This window comes from Netta rufina (genome assembly GCF_964035555.1).
Source record: "Netta rufina genome assembly, chromosome: 3".
Taxonomy (NCBI): Eukaryota; Metazoa; Chordata; class Aves; order Anseriformes; family Anatidae; genus Netta; species Netta rufina.
This window is the reverse complement of record NC_140125.1, coordinates 105,247,802-105,264,802: the sequence shown is the minus strand read 5'-3', so window position 1 is coordinate 105,264,802 and position 17,001 is coordinate 105,247,802. Positions and strand designations below refer to the sequence as shown.

The 17,001-nt window shown below is 37.4% G+C and overlaps 1 protein-coding gene across 1 annotated transcript in view; it reads left to right on the top strand.

The window, feature by feature from the left end:
- KIDINS220 (kinase D interacting substrate 220) overlaps positions 1-17,001 on the top strand; it is a 71,117-nt gene that overhangs the window by 38,477 nt on the left and 15,639 nt on the right. The window contains exons 23-24 of the mRNA XM_084284947.1: positions 11,137-11,315; positions 12,361-12,587. Of these exons, the coding sequence (XP_084141073.1) occupies positions 11,137-11,315; positions 12,361-12,587 (406 nt within the window). The remainder of the gene's footprint in view (positions 1-11,136; positions 11,316-12,360; positions 12,588-17,001) is intronic.

Here is a 17,001-nt window from a genome sequence, read left to right as displayed (position 1 = left end):
GGGAGAAAATACAACGTGGAGATAAAATCAGGACAACTGTTTTTGTGGAGGGTTGTGAAAGTAGCTATGAGCAAATTGCAGATGCAAGTCATTGTGGTTATATGTATCATAACATAGCAGGGAAAATGATCTCATCTGTAATCCTGCTAACGTAGTAATGGGCTGTAAATCTGCACCTAGGAAAGGAATTCACAAATCCGTTGCTGATGATTCTCTGAAAAAATATGTTCAGTGCTCGGCAACAGTCAGAAAAGGAAATTGTAGGAATTATTAGCAAAGAAATAAAAGGAAGTTATTTTATTAAACAAATCTGTTCTGTATCTAAATTCTGAATGCTGGGACTCCAGTCACTGCATTTCAAAAAGGATGTACTAAAGTAGAAGAGATATTAGAGGATGAAAAGAGCCCTAGTTTCACTTCATGTTTTTCTGTGAATGTCATCACTGTCCTACTTCCTATGCTACGAGGAATCCTAGTTTTGCTTTTTCTTGAAAAGAATGTTTTCTTTTTTTTGTTTTGGATTCTCATGTTTTCCTCAAGTCTGAGCCAGCTGAGTCATTTCTTTTCTATAGAGACCTTAGTTAATCATTTCAGTTTGAGCCTCAGAGCCATCTTATGTTGTTTCTTGATATTTTCTACTGTTTTAGGCTATAGAAAGCAGTGTTTTGGTATTGATACCATGTCAGTTTAATAATCTCGATGATTGGGAGGGAATATCTTCTTTTCCTCATAAAGTTTACTCAGCGAATGAGATGGTCTGTGTGATATCTAAACATCTTTTCATGTCCTCACCACGGCAGGGACTGAAATCTGTTGTGCTTTGTCTGTTGGAGTATGTTCCTAGAAGTCACTAAACTGATTTTATAACCATCTTGCCAGTAGGCACTTGTCCTTTTGAACTCTGCACTTGTTAATGAGGGAGGCAGCATTTGTGAGCTACCCAGTTCTCTTCTAGATGTGGTGGCTTTAGCAGCCTTGTCACTTTTTAAGGCTGCTTGCGGCTCGGCTGACTTTGCTGATTAAAGTCTGTTCCAAGTACTAAGATTTACACAGTTGTAATAAGGTAAGGTTTACACAGGCATGTATATGCTCTTTGAGTTCAAGAGTGCAATTCAGAAAATGATTAAACAAGCTTGTAAACATTTGAAAAACTGTAGATGTCTAAATTTTTACTCCAGAAGATCCTGCAGCATCTACAGTTATGCCAGTGTGAATGGCCAGAACTGCTAATGAGAGGCCTAAGTTGAGTTGTGCGATGTTTTCTTTCCATCTAAAGCCTATTTGGGATTTTTGAGAGTCAGTAGCTGATGCCCTTAAAAACTGAGCACAAATGAGTAAGTATCTTGAAGATTTTTACAACAGGAGGAAAAGATTAAATTCAGCATACAACACAGCAGCTAAGGCTAATTTAATTCAAAAATGCATGCGGAAGGGGAGGAGTGGCAATGACTTTTATATAACATTCTGTGTTTAAAGCAGTTACACCAGGTGCTGGGGCAGGCTTTATCACCAGTCACAGAAACCTTCAGGTCCTGGTAAACATGAAGAGCTGCCCATGCAGGTCTGGACACTACAGTGGAGTGAAGTGCCAATTGTCCTTCGAAAGCAAAATGGCAGAGAACAGACTGCGGCGTACCAGGATGATTTAATGACCTCTTTGCTGTGAAGGGCCCCTTGGGGTAGGAAGAAAAAAGTCAGTGTGAAGTTGATGTTAGTCTGTAAGAATTTCCTCCTGGTCATGTCTGGATACCACTGGGGATGGAACATTGACTCAAAAATTTGATAGATCCGTGGTATTTTCCTCTTTCTCATGCAGATGGGCTCTAGGTGACTTATCTTTCTGAATATAATTCTAGCCATTACATGGTGAAACAGTAAGAAATAAAACTGAAAACTGGTGTCTAGGGAGGATGTCCTAAGGGAGACCATGACTCACAGTGTTAGTGCTTGAAGAAGCGTTCTTGTCCCCAGAACTGAACTTACATTTTGTTTAATGACACAGGATTGAGGTATTCACGCAACCTTCTGCTCAAGCCTTTCCTACCGACTGGTTTTGATCTTGCTCCGCTTGTCATGGGGGTTGTCATGAGGGACATCTTAACTGTCACTCTTCTCCCAGGCTTTGCTGAAACCGAGGTACTAAGCTTTGTGAGGATGTTGGCAAGTTGTAGCTGGTCCCTGAATTTCTGTGACATGCCTATTCTTACACTCGTTACGTTCAGAATATTAGAACATGATAGCTTGGCTCAAGATAGAAGAAACTCTCACAAACCATCTGTTCAGATTAGGAGCTCCACCCTTTACTTAATTTCCTTGAAAACACGCTTCTTGGAAGCTAAAGAAAACTATGGAAAGCAAGAATCTGAAGTCTTTGAGTTTGAAAAATGAGATATGTCTTCCAGGATGAGAAAATGGTTGTGCTTTCCTCAGTGCTGTAAGTTGCCATTATTTTAAACTTAACATAAAATTCATAAATCAGTCTGGCTGAATTTAACCTCTGCAGTGTTTGCACATACATAGGCATGCCTGCCTATGGTGGATGGCAAATCAACGTGCCAAAGCAGAACACACCAAATTTAGAAGAGTAACATAATAGCTTTACTTCATTCAGGATTCTTTTTGTCTGCAGGACTAAAGGATCTAAGCCAGCCATAGCTCGCTCACTGCTTTTTTTTTTAATGGTTTTACAACTGTTGTACCATTCTAAGGAATAATTTGTAGAAGACATCTTCACCGACTGATACATAAGTTATGGAAAGTATTGGCATTTCTTGACTTCTTCAGTTCTACATACTGTCTTTCCGGTTTCAGTATGGGTGTAAGATTTTGCTTGCCTTTTTTTTTCCCATCTCTTTCTATTGAAGTTACCCCTTTTTGGAAGTAGCCATAGAAACAGTTACCTCTACTAATGGCAACCAGAGGAGAACTTACGCTCTTGGTACTAGACAGTTACTGGACAACTCATCTTCTTTTTCCCCTCCCCAGGTTAAATTGGTAAAGGCTAATTTAGAAGCAAATTTAACAACGGTTGATTATTGTGGATTTGCAGTTCTATCGGGTGGTTTCATGGGTGCCATATTTTACTGATAAATTCAAATCTTTTGTATGATAAGCCCATGTGAACTAAATCAGGAAGTGACTTGGGTTAAAGCATTGCTCTTTTACCTGTATTTGAATATTGGTACTTTGTTTACTATTTCAATTCAAGGAAATGTGTTTACAGTATACTAAAAATACCACCAAGACATAAATGAAATCAATTTCTTTAATAAAATAATTTCATATCATTAAAAACAAAACCAAAAAAAAAAAAGAAAATAGTATTCAGTAGCACTAGTAGTAAAATTTATTTTTCCACATATAAAGGCTCATTTATTTTTATAGCAATTTGATGACACATCTGCTTGCTTTATTCAGCTGAAAAGAAAATGTTGGTTCTTGGTGTTTTGTAAAATTGCTTTGTTAAATTATTTTCGAAATCGTTCAACTTTTAACAAATGACATTTGATACTAACATTGGAAAGCAATTTCAGCTAATTAAGTAGATCCTTCTGTAAACCATTGGAACATTAAGATGACAAACTGTTCATTCAGGATTATTTTAATTGGTACAATTATTGTAATTTTGTTGCAATTATGTGTTGAGCTAAAAGCTTTTGTCTAAATCATTTGAGTTTTTTTTGTTAATATACATAAGTAAGAAACGGAGTAAAATAAAAACTGAAGATAAGCATTATCTGTCTACTTTTCCATTACAGTGCTTTAGACAAGTATCTACTAAATTATTCTTCTAAAAAGTATGCTAGATGTTTTCTGCAAATTTCTAGCAATTAAAAATGAGCAAGATCACTTGAAATGTAACTTTTCTAGAAGGTTATTATGTTAATTCCAGTTTTGACACTGTTTAAATACCTTTAATAAAAAGGGCAAAATTAACTTTTGAGGGATTTGCAACTTCTCTAAAATCTATTGATGTATTAATTTCAGAAGTGTAGCTCTTCAGTGATTACAGAAACCAAAGGTGCCACGTTCATCGCTCTGCCCTTAATGTTCTGGGCAATAATCATTTGCCCAGGCCAGATTTAAATAAATCACTTCTTTTAAGGAGACAATTCTTTATTCTTGTAGACCTCACAGCGTGGCATTACTTCTAAATATTTAACCTGCATTTTGATTTTTTTCTTAGTTTCCTTGTATTGTCCCATACTTATTATGTAGGGCACATAGCCGTGTTTCTCATTATGCTAATAGTGTGGTCTCAATATTAATAGAAAACATACCAGCTGAGTACTAGATCATCATTTCCTAGGCTGTATCCTAAACAGACCTGTGTGAGGCATGACATAACAGAAGTAAAGAGTACCAGAGGGCATGACAAGTAAGCAGGGACTTCAGATGAAAAGATGATAGGGAGAGAAAAGGAGTGGAGGAAAAGCTGATCAGAACAAGACAGGGAGTTCTCCAAAGCTCTTTTACCTTTTATTGTTACCTTTTGTAATGGAATCATAGAACGGTTTGAGTTGTAAAGTACTTTAAAGATCATCTAATTCCACCTCTGCCATGGGCAGGAACACTTTCCACTTGACTAGGTTGCCCAAAGCCCTATTACTCCTTGTCCTATCACTCCACTCCCTGGCAAAGAGTCCCTCCCCAGCTTTCCTGTAGCTCCCTTTAGGTAGTGGAAGGCCACTGTAAGGTCTCCCTGGAGCCTTCTCTTCGCCAGGCTGAACAACCCCAACTCCCTCAGCCTGGCTTCACAGGAGAGGTACTCCAGCCAGCATCCTGATCATCCTCATGACCCTTCTCTGGACTCACTTTAGTATGCCCATATCCTTCTCGTGCTGAGGGCCAAGAGCTGAAAACAGTACTCCAGGTGGGGTCTCATGACAGCAGAGTAGAGAGGCAGAAACATCTTCCTTAACCTGCTGGCCAGGCTTTTTTTGATGTAGCCCAGGGTACAGTTGGCTTTCTTGGCTGCAAGGGCGCATTGCCAGCTTATGTTGAGGTTCTCATCAACCAACATGCCCAGGTCCTTCTCCTCAGGGCTGCTGTCCATTCTACACCCAGCCTATATTTTTGCTTATTATTCTGAATTAATTTCCAAATAATTCTTTAAATGCTTACAGAATAGTTTTAGTGTGCAGTAATGACATATCTCTCTCCCAACAAAATAAAACAAACAAAAGACTTATGTGTATTTCCAATCCCTGTAAACTCTACTGAGTGATACTAATTTAGGGCAGGACACAGAAGCCTTAATTTTAGCAACACAATAAATGGTTTAATTCATGAGGCTTGTATAATTTGGGGGGAGTCGAAGTTGGGAAATAAAATTGGAAATAATATTGCTTTGTGCCTGCTGAACATACTTGTCAAAGTGAGAATATTTATTCAAAAACTCAATAGTATGGGAAAGCATTGTGGGGTAAGATGATAAGCTGTAAATGCATCCTTTAGCTATACACAGCTAGTGGCCCTTATCAGTTGGTCAATTCTGTGATAGGAAGCTGCTTCAGAAGGACAATACCTGGAACAGCTCAGGTAATCCAAAGGCTGCATGAAGGAAGTAAAATGTCTTTGGTCCTAGTTAACTTGAATGTTACTAACCTATTGAAGTTTGTGTAGCATAGTGATTGTACCTTTTTGTCTTCCAATTTTGGATGGTATTTGGAACAGATTCGTAGGTTGGTCTCCTTTTTTCTCTGAGAAGTGGAACTTGTGCTTCTGTGAGTGAGGTATTTGCTCTGGGCTTCTGGAAGAGGACTGACTGAATGTTCTTTTGCCCAGTTCTGAAGTTAAACTGTATGCTATGATGTAGTCCCAGAGAAGAATCCTGTACTGGAGGCTAGGATGACCCATGGCAATTTCTAATCCTATAGCACTTGCAAATACTTGATGAAATGCTTAAGTCTTACAGCTTGAAGGTATTGCAAGAAAGCATCCCTGCATAAAGCCATAAAGTAGCTTTGTAACTGATTTTCTTAGGAGCAAATGCTGAAAGCAGTATCCTCATATTTCACTCGTGTGAATGATCTGGTGGGACTTCTCAGTGAGACATAACTGCTTTTTTTGTTTACAGAGCAGTTTTGAGCAGTCTTGAATTCTTCTTTGCTACTCCATTTTGCTGTTTTTATGTGTAATAAATATATTGATTTAAAAAAATAATCTTTTGTCTTTAATTCAAATAAGCACTGTGAAGTTGTGAATGAATTCAGGCTTTTGTAGCTGTATTAACACTTTAAAGATAAAGAAATATTGTGGAAAGTTGAATTAAAATCAGACCTTTGTAATATGGCTCAGTGGTGGAGCATGATATTGAGTATGGCAGATTAGCAGATCAATAAATATCAGCCTTATAAGGATCAAAATGCTTTTTCTTTCTCAAGTGATCAAAACCAGAGCGCTTAGAAGAGGTGCTTCATCTGCTGTTACTTGGATGGGTTACTTAGTTTTGCAAAGAAAGCTTTCCTGAATACCTATGGTAATAGGAGTTTTTAAATAGCTATTGCATCTGTTCAGTGAAGTCTCTGTACTACTTAATATGCACTGAGGGGTTTATAATTTTTGTCTCGATAGCTGTGTCGAACTTAAAGCTTTTCTGCCTTTATTAAAATAAAGCATTGATTCCCTTTTAGTGTTGAGTGCATGATGACTTTTTTTTTTTATTCCTGTTCTTACACAAGTGTGTATGTGAACAAATGTTCTCTTTCAACGTCCAAACTATCTGTTGCAGTTAGAAAAAAAAATACTTGCAGCTCTATTCTTAATACAATGTTAGTACTGTAGATGTTATGGAGTGTTTTGTGTGAGAGCTTTTAGTCCAGAAGAAATACACCCCTGTGACTGCAGATACCATCGCTTTTCTGAGCAGATCTGAGAAGAATAGGATAAATAACTTCTTCAGAGCAAAGCATTATATTTGTAGTATCAGTTTATTAGATACTAAGAGATCAGATATCTAATTATCAGGTTGTTAACCATAAAATTTTTATCTTGCATTCCAGAGTGGTCCAAATCTTCAAGGTTTATTCTTAGCATCAGACCTATAGGGGAAAAAATGTCTGTGTCGTTTTGAAAGAGAAATGATTTCATTGTTTTAAGCTTTGTCTTAAACTGTATTGAGAGAAAAACTTAAAAGGCACATAATAAATAAAACATGACATGCCTTCTTGCTTGTGCCTTCTGTTTCTCTGCCGCTTAATATTTTTAATTAATTAGGTGCATTGCTTTTTATGGAGTGCAAAAGTTAAATGACTCTTATTTGCCTGGTTACTTGCTGCCGTAAAAAGCTGAGGAAAAAACGTTCAGGTGTGTGAAGAGGAACTTGTAGGATGCCTTTGTATTCACCTTCAGGCAGGATGTTGTCCTCACAGGCAAGGGGTGCAGTCTTGTGGTACCCAAACAGGAGGAAAAGCGTGTGTTCCCTTACTGTGACCAGGGACAGCAACAGTCCAGTGATCACCAGGCAGGTCTGTAGCCACAAGGTATGTATTAGATCAAGCCAGGAAGAACTCAGTAAGTCAAGGTCAAGATGACCAAGATAAATAGACGTTGCTCCGGTCAGGACCAAAGGCAGAGGCTTGAACTTGAAGGCAGTTCTTGACCCAGGCAGGGGTAGCACCCAGTGAGGCTTCCCACAGCTTTAATTGCAGCAGCCAGGTCCCAGCTTACCCAGTTGCACTGTATCCGAGCTGGCCTGGAGCTCAGGCAGTGAAACCCCTGGCAGGGGGAGAAGAGGTGATGGTCCATGGAGCCTGTTGGCATACCTGGGGGCTTGGCACAGCCAGCCGAACAGGGAATGTGGGCACAGCATGGCCTTCAGCATCAACAAGTACAAGGAGGACATGGAGGCCCTGGAATGTGTTCAGAGAAGGGCTACAAAGGTGGTGAGGGGCTGGGAACACAAGTCCTGTGAGGAGCGGCTGAGGGAACTGGGGGTGTTTGGTCTGGAGAAGAGGAGGCTCGGGGGAGACCTCATTGCTCTCTGCAGCTACCTGAAAGGAAGGTGTGGGGAGCTGGGGGTCGGCCTCTGCTCACAGGTAACCAGTGATAGGACTAGAGGGAATGGCCTCAAGTTGTGCCAGGGGAGGTTCTGGTTGGAAATGAGGAGACATTTCTGCTCAGAAGGAGCAGTCAGGCATTGGGATGGGTTGCCCAGGGAGGTGGTGGAGTCACTGTCCCTGGGGGTGTTCAAGGAAAGGCTGGACGTGGTGCTTAGGGACATGGTTTAGTGGTGACATTGGGAGTATAGGAACAGTTGGACCAGATGATCTTGGAGTTCTTTTCCAACCGTAATTATTCTATGATTCCATGACTCTTAGGCTGCTCAATCCTTCTGCCTTTTGACCACCAACTAGCTTGGTGGTGCAGGGTCACATCCTGGGGTGGCAACCACCTCCAGCAGCAGATGGTGAAAGGGAGGCTGTGTCACGTACAGCCTGGCAGCCTAGCATCTTCCTGTAGATTGTGCTGGTAACATTCGGTGCTGTTGGACCATGGTGGTGATCTTCCAAGTCAGTCACGGAAATGTAAGATGAACCAGAACTAGAAAGCAGAGCAAATTCACAGTCTTTTGAATGGGAGATGATTTATCTATGCATATTTATAATAAATCATTTTATTTGAGGGAAAAAAAATCAAGAAATAACCCATTGTTATTGCAGTATAACTTAATCCATACTGAAAAGTTTTTGATTTTAACTACCTATGGAAAGATCATGTGAGGCATAACGGAATGAGGTGTTAAGTTTTACTTCTGTCAATGTGATGTTCTGTTTTAGTCCCATTTCTTGTAATTTCAAGTAGTTTCTCACGGAAGCAGACACTCAGCAACACTGATAGTTCTTTTGATGTTTCTGATTTTAAGAGTAATTTTTTTTGCTTCAGGAAAATCTATCCCCAAAAGGAGAATAAGGTGTTCATAGTGCTTAAGTTTTAGATCTGTGTGCTTATATTCTAGCAAAAGCAACCCTTAAAGTTCTTTACCTGCTAGCCTTTTTTTTTTTCTTCATCTGAGAAGTGCAGGCACATATGATTTTGGTGGCTTTTTGCCAAAAGATTATCATTTACATAAATATTTCTTGCAAAGACATAGCTTAAGCCGTTGAGCTCAGGGGGTTAGAATAGAGACTTCAATCTGTACACCAGCAGTGGGCTATTGGCTTCTGAACAGTGGCTTTGTTCATCGTAGTCAGAACACTGTTCACATTCAGCCTTAAGTAGAGCTGGCATTAAAATTCAGCTAATTTGTTTCATGTGATTCATCAGCTGTGTGTTTTATTTAAATCTGTGTCACATTCTTTTTCGGCATTCTATTTTCTGGATTTAAGTGTTGAACTAGGCCACTCTTTAACTCTTCGGTCCCTGCCTTAAAAACTGACTTTGTTTAAAACTGGCAAAATGAGAATTCTTGCCTAGAGTACTCAAAGTAAATATGAATAACTGGAATGCGTGTTAATGTTCCAGTTTTTAAGATGTATGTTGTTTGATTTAAAATGTTTATAGTTTAATTATAGTTTTGATATAAGGCAAAATGGAAAATCCTAAGGTAGCAGCTAGATATTAATGTAAAATAGACAGTTCTCAGAATATGAGTATACAAGTTTTACCTTGATACTGCCCATGTTCTTAAATTTTTGTCTTTTGACCATTCATTCATTGCTGTGAAGATCATTTAACTCCTGTTAGATATTTATTTCTTTTTTAAAAATGCTAATGGAACATGAACTGTTCCTATTCTTTGAAATTGTAACCTACTTCTGAGTCTCAAGTTTCTCTTTCTACAGAAACTTCACCTTCTGTTCTCCTAGGGCTGGAGCCCTTCAAGCCTTACACATCTTGAATGTGAATAATCTCAGTGCTATCTAAAGTGCAGCTCATAATGATTTGCAGGATCAGGACTTTTGTTAGAATAGACTACACCTGCTTTTATACTTGGTTACTTCTCCAATGTAGAAGTATGTAATATCATCATGAATAAAGTTATTTGTAGGACCATATATGGTACATGGTCCATTCGGACTAGGTGTTTTCTTTAATACCTAGTAAAATTGACAGGAATGCGTTAATTTTACTTTTAGTACAGTCTTGTACTATGCTAAAAGATTAGAGTGAGGGATTAGCACACGGTTAAAATACATTTTTAATGTACAAGAGTTGTACTTACTTCAAACATCTAGCACTGATCCTCAGTTCCTTTATTTCTCTTAATACTAAATATTCTGTGTAAATCTGCCATTGTTATTTCTGGAATAATCCCATGGTACATAAAGTAGTACCCTTTATAGGGGACCTAAAATAAAGATGAAAGAAGATCTTTGTTTTTAAAAAGCTAACAAAATGTGAAATACAATAATTCAGCTGATGATAGACTTCGTTCAGAATTGTTGTGTTATGTTGGCCTAAAAAGAAAGAAAAATTAAAAACCTATCCTTGCTTCTCCATAAAACTGTCCTTTATATTAGTGCTTACAAAAAAAAAAATAAACCATAACCCCACCTCCATTCCTTGACAGTAGTTGTAATACATCAAGAGTCCATCATATTGATCACGTCTGACTATTTTGTTGTTCTCCTCTGTTATTGTATACATGTGACTTCTTGCCTTTTTAAGAAGGTGAATAATTTAAAAGCAGGTACTCTCTTTTCCTCTCTTCTACTATGAAATCATTCACTGTTGGGTTCTGATTAATGTCTAAGATGCCTGACCCTTCCTGTTGAAAGAGATATTAGTTTAAAAGTTAGAATTTTAACTATGGAATTCCTAATTTATTTATTAGTTTGAATAAATGTTTGAGGTTAATGCTGACACATGCTAACTTGCCCTTACTTTGGATTTGATTTTACTGATCTATAAATTCCTGATCTGATTTTAGTCTTCTGTATGGCTTCTCTGAGATTTATCTGAACCTTGCAGTTAGATCAGACTACTTAAGAATTTGATATTTTTTTTTCATTATAGAAAATGTTAAACTGTTCTTTCTGAAGACAGTGCAGGTTTTTATGGATTCTTTTCATTTTCCAGCAAACAGGAGAACAGTTGCAACTGTACGGAACAGTCTTTTTTCTATAGCATTTCACTATGAAAGTCAGACTCCAATGTGGTTTGTTTATTACTTATCTATATTTTTTCAACCAGAATTTCAAAGAATATCCCAACGACTAAAGATGTTGAACCTCTGCTTGAAATTGATGGAGATATAAGGAACTTTGAAGTATTTTTATCTTCCCGAACACCTGTTCTTGTAGCACGTGATGTAAGAACATTTTTGCCATGTACTGTCAACTTAGACCCCAAGCTACGAGAAATCATTGCAGGTGAGTATGCGTTCAAATAAACGGAAAGTGACAGTTTCATCATTTCTTTTTATTTTAGGTGGAGCTGCTTTGCATATTACAGAGAAGACTGAGTTGTTCATCAGATCAGACCTTCCTGTCATCTGACCTTGACTTCAGAACCGAGCTGTTCAGTTTCACTCTATAGATTTTCTGTAAAGGCCAAATCATACAAGACCAAAGCATCTCTTTAAAGGGGGCAAGGTGCTAGTGGTAGTCAAAGATAGCTTTAGCAGTCATGGAAAAACAGCACACGCTGTCTTTGTATTACACAATATTAGTAGAAAAACTATTCCTAGAGCAAGTATCATTAGTTATACGCTATCTGTTTCATGAGTTACTGTTAACCAGCTTGTAGTCTCAAAAATGAAATCAGATCGAGGTATGTGCTGGTATGCAGAAATGCTCTGTTCAGTGACTACTTGCTGCTGAAGTGAACTGCTGTGACCTACAGTATGGCACTGCTTAGGGATTGCTGTTGGGTCTGGAGTAAGGCTAAGGCATCCTAACATGTCCACTTGTTTAGAGATGCCAAAGTTTTAGAGAAAACTAGATCTTTAAAGCAGGATCCTTATGAATTCTTGGTATGACAGTATCCTAAGTGGGATCTGAATTCAGGTATGGTTTCTGTGCCAATTCTCTATTGCCTGCATAGTAAAGAAGTGTTTCCTGGTGTTCAAACAGAACATCCTGTGTTCCAGTTTGTGACCATTGCCTCTTGTCTTGGCACTGGGCTCCACTGAAAGTCTGGCTCTGTCCTCTTTGCATGCTCCCTTCAGGTATTGATAGATATGGATAAGATCCCCCCTGAGCTTCCTCTTCTCTGAGCAGAGCAGTCCCAGCTCTCAGCCTCTCCTCAAAGGAGAGGTACTCCAGTCCTTTCATCATCTTGGTAGCCTTCTGGCCTCAGACTCCTTCCAGATTGTCCACATCTCTAGCAGGGGGCCCAGACCTGGACACAATTCCCAGACAAATCAAAACTTTTTCAAATATTTCAAGCTAAATCTCATTCCTTTTTCTATTTCAGATGTTCGTGCTGCAAGGGATCAAATGAATATAGGAGGACTTCCTTATCCCACATTGCCTCTACATGAGGCACCTGCCAGAGCAACATCTCTGTTCAGTCAGCCTTCATCAGCTTGTTCTTCTACAACCTCGTTCAACGGACCCTTCAACAGCGGAGTTTTATCACCCCAGCCTCATAGCAGTTACTATAGTGGTATGACAGGACCTCAGCATCCATTCTACAATCGGGTAAATAATTGAGAACCAACTCGCTTTCTTTTCATTTCATCTGGTAATATTGCAGATGTAGTCTCTAAAATATTTAAAAGACCATGCAAATTATATTTGGAAATGGAGTTTTGTTCGAAAGCCCCAAAGTTGGTAAACTTCACAGTAATATTCAGTCATTGTAGTATCATTGAGAAATGTGGTAAATTAAATTGCATTAGAAAAACAAAATACGCAAGGGGAAAAAAGGTCAAATTGTTTTTAGACATGACTCGGTAGGATGCTGTAGATATTTATTTATTTATTACTTCGTGAGTAGTAAACTGTGCAGTCCTATACTTGCTTACAGTAGGCAGAAGAGATTCTGGCTTTTTCTTGGTGACAAGTTAAAACATACAGAAACTCATGTGAGGAACTACATCACAAGAATATATCTAGACATCTGCCTTCCCTTTGTCTCTTATTTTGGGATCTTTTCCTGTAACCAAAGTTGCACTAGTTTAAAAGAATTAAAATAAATTACATAAACCATACTTTTTTTTAGTTCTTTGTGGGCATTAGAAAACATAGTCCTGTGCACAGCTCACTTGAAAGTTGCAATACTTCACTGTATTGTGGGATTTAATATAAACAATGTAGTTATAGTGGGATTCAATCTAAACAATGTAAGATGAGCTATTTTAAACATTGTTCCAAGTTGCTGAGGTATATATCTGCTTATTAGATGAGACAACAGCTAATAAGAATACTTTTTTAGTTGCGTTTTGTATTAAAATTTGTAGTACTGATCTATTTAGGGTGATTTTGTTTATAGTTGTTTAAACTCTGAGCACATTCCACAATTCGTTGCTTTCTATTTTTGTGGAATGTATTCAGTATTTTTGTTTTTTTTTTTTTCTTCTTTTTTGTAATGCTATCAAGGAAAAAGAAAATCAGAAAGCTGATGTAATTCATGGCTTGCTTCTATATATAAGAAATGCCCTTAGCTTTAACAAACACTGTTTGATAGTAGGTTATGTTCAAGCTAATAATCTGGAAAAAAAACGTTACCTAAATCAGTGTTAGTAAGGCAGAAAAGGGTACGTGTAGCACAGAACCTTTTATCTGTTCTAAAATTATTCTTATTTTAATACTATATTGAGCATATATGCTGTTTTGTTGAAAATAACTTACGGCGACACATTCTTTGAAGTAGTCCAGTACTGATCAATGCTTATCACATGAATCTTCCTCTTGATAGTAACTCAGCTTTCTTAAAGTGAGCATTTAATTGGAAGTCCTGTTTTTGTCTGTGTTACTGTACATGACAAGGTTAACAGTGTGTGGTAATACACAACTGAAACTTGTGTGTTTTTATGCCTCTAATAATCACTACAAAACCAATTATTAGAGAGTCATAGCTGTTCTTACAAGCAGTTTACGTGTTCATTTTTATTATGTGCATATATGGACTTAAAGGTATGTTTATTTATTTATTTATTTATTTACCTTTCTGCCTACTTAAGACTAAAATGTTTCTGTTTTGGCCTGTCTCTGGATTTTTATACTGTTCTTCCAGGATATAATCATTTTTAGTGGTTCACACTTTCAAATATTGACACAAACACATTTATTACTTTCTTCTATGGAGTTACGCTGTCATGAATGCTGTATACTGAGATAAATGAGGAGAACTTTATAATAGTAGAAAACTTAAAGTAAAAGTCAGTTTCTTCAGGATTTTAAATGGCATTTCACTTCTCAGGTTTTTGTAAGAATAGTATTTAATAAAACAACAGTAATAGAAGAATTGGCTCTCCCCAGTAGTATAGTAGAAGTGTCTAAGAGAGGTCTTGGGTACTTGTATGCCAAAACACAATGGAGTCAAATACTGCTCTGGAAATGGCTGAATTTTATGGCAAAGTGCTCTTAAGTTCTTGGTATAGATGCATTGCCTTTTTTCTGAACGGCAAATGGTTCCTGTCTTCTTGTCTGTAAGCAATCATTTGTCCTTAGGGAGAAAAAAATAAACATTGAACTCTTGGGAGAAGCTCAGGTTGCTTTTTTTCAGGAAATACTTTTTATTATTACTATTATTATGTATGTTTCTGCTGTTTTCTTCAGATGTTCTTGTGTTACGGTTCTTGAACGTCCAGTCACATAATCTCCTTGTTCTTGATGTAAAGCCCCTTTCTCTGTGTGCATAGCTGTAAAGGAAGGATTACAGTCCAGTTCAGCAGCTCTTCAACTTGGCCCTCTGGCTCTCAGTACTGGCCTGTGATCGAGGTGTACAGATTACTCTCTAGCTTCCTGGCAACAAGTTGGACTCAAGTTCAGCTTCCCAAAATTGCTGCTTTCATAAACCGTTGTTGACATCCTGATTCCTGTGGGAGAGGTCAGAGCAGTAGGCAGGTCTAATCAGGATTTTCCTGAGCAGGATCTAGACTTTATGGGGGAATTTTATTTTATTTTTTTCAGAACAGCAGCAAGTTCTTTGGTATCTTGGCCAGGCTTATGCTTTATAGGCTGTGTGCAGACTTGGAGAACAGCTCTGCAGTGGTTAATGCCCAACATGGATTTATACTTATCTCACATTTTCATGATATCTGTATTATCATACTTTGAGACTGCAGAGTTTAGGCTTATATTGGAGAATTGATTCCACAGTTTGGAAGCAGTGAAGCAGCTGAAGTGGGCACAAAGCATAAATAGAAATTGTGAAAAAATGATGGTGTAATTGCCTTATTGGAAATTTTTTTTTCATTGCTTTGTAGCTTGATGACTCGCAACCAACAAGCAGGTGCTGACGATATTTCAGAGGATAGTCTTTGCTGTGAGAGCTAGGCACTTGGATGCAGTATAATAATTAAGCCTCTCATGCCTTGTGGGTTTTCCACGTGGTTTAAGCTGTTAATGGAAAACTGAGGCATTTAATTATTTAAGAAGTAACATAAACTTTTTTTGAAAATGATTTTATTTCCATGACATACCATAGAATGTGTCTTATGACAGTGAAATAAATTTAAATCTGTATTTTCTGAATCACTCTGTACCAGCCAGTAAATGTATGGTAAAGCCTAGATACTGTTTCTCTTACCTATCCAAGTAAAACTAAAAATCACACAAAAACATATTCCCACAGTTAGACTAATGATTACAATGCATATCATCTTAACTTTGTATGTTGGAAGTGCATATGAAATTTTTGTGGTAATTGTATACAGGTGAGTCCAAAGCCTACCTCTTGCAGCTAAGAACAGGGAACAGTTTGTATTTTGTCATAATTATTCAGAGTTGTAGCATATGCCATCTAACTGTTGTACACAGGAATTCCATTCATTTACAGCTGCTTCTGAACGCAGAATTCTTTGCTTGTTTGTTTTTTGTCCTTATTGATAAATCCAAAGTGGAATACTTCAGTATATTTTACTCCTCCCTCGTAGATTGGCCATCAAGTCATAAAATTATTTAGACTACAGTGAATTTGGTCTAGTAGACTACTCAGAATCTTGTCATGTGCAGAAACACAAACAAAATACTATGTGGTTTTTTGTTGTTAAATAGCTGGATAATACAATTTTAAAATGTTATGTATGAAAATATATTTTGAAAACTTTTTAAGGAACTGGGCAATGAATGAATAGCAATATAGGTTCCCTAGAGCAGGCTGCCCAGGTAGGCATCCAGACGGGCCTTCCAATTATAGGTTCTATAATTCTGCTTATCCTCAAGTTTGAAGATTCTTTTTTTCCACTGAAAACTGATAAGGAAATTAAGGTCTTTATTTCAAAACCTAGGTCAAATTCACAGATAACAAAATTTTAACAATATTAGGGAAGCACTTCTTAAATGCATTACCAAATTCTCAAATGCACGCGTATTTTTATCACATGCCAGTGGGTAGCGAGTGGATTTCAGGAAACGTGTTCATACAATTAATTTCAGCACTTCAAGGATTGGAGTGCTTTATTCGAAAGGAGGTGTGTTTGTAGTTTTGAGATCCCTGTATCTCTTAGAAGTGACTTTATTAATAGCCTGAGTTCTCATTTGGACCCCTTACACTGGTATACTATTAAAACTTGGATAGTGTATGTTTTCTTGAAGTTTGTTAGTAAAAAGGGATAAAAAGGTACCTGGTTACAAGAAGTGTGATTAGAGTTAGGTTGTATTTGTGGGAAACAAAATGTTTCTGTTTTTTAAAAATATTTCTGATATTTGTTTTATGATAATTAACATTTTACTTTAAAATGGTATTTGTATTGAACAACACACACAGGCATATTCCTAACTAAACAAAGCCTAAATATTTTCTGCTATAATGTTAAAGTCTATTATATGTAGAAGAAGAAAAAAAAAAAAAAACAACCAACAACACTCCAGATTGATTATCATAAGCAGGGGAAGCTCTAGTGATGCTTTTACGTATCCAATTTTTTGTGTATAATTATTTTGTCCT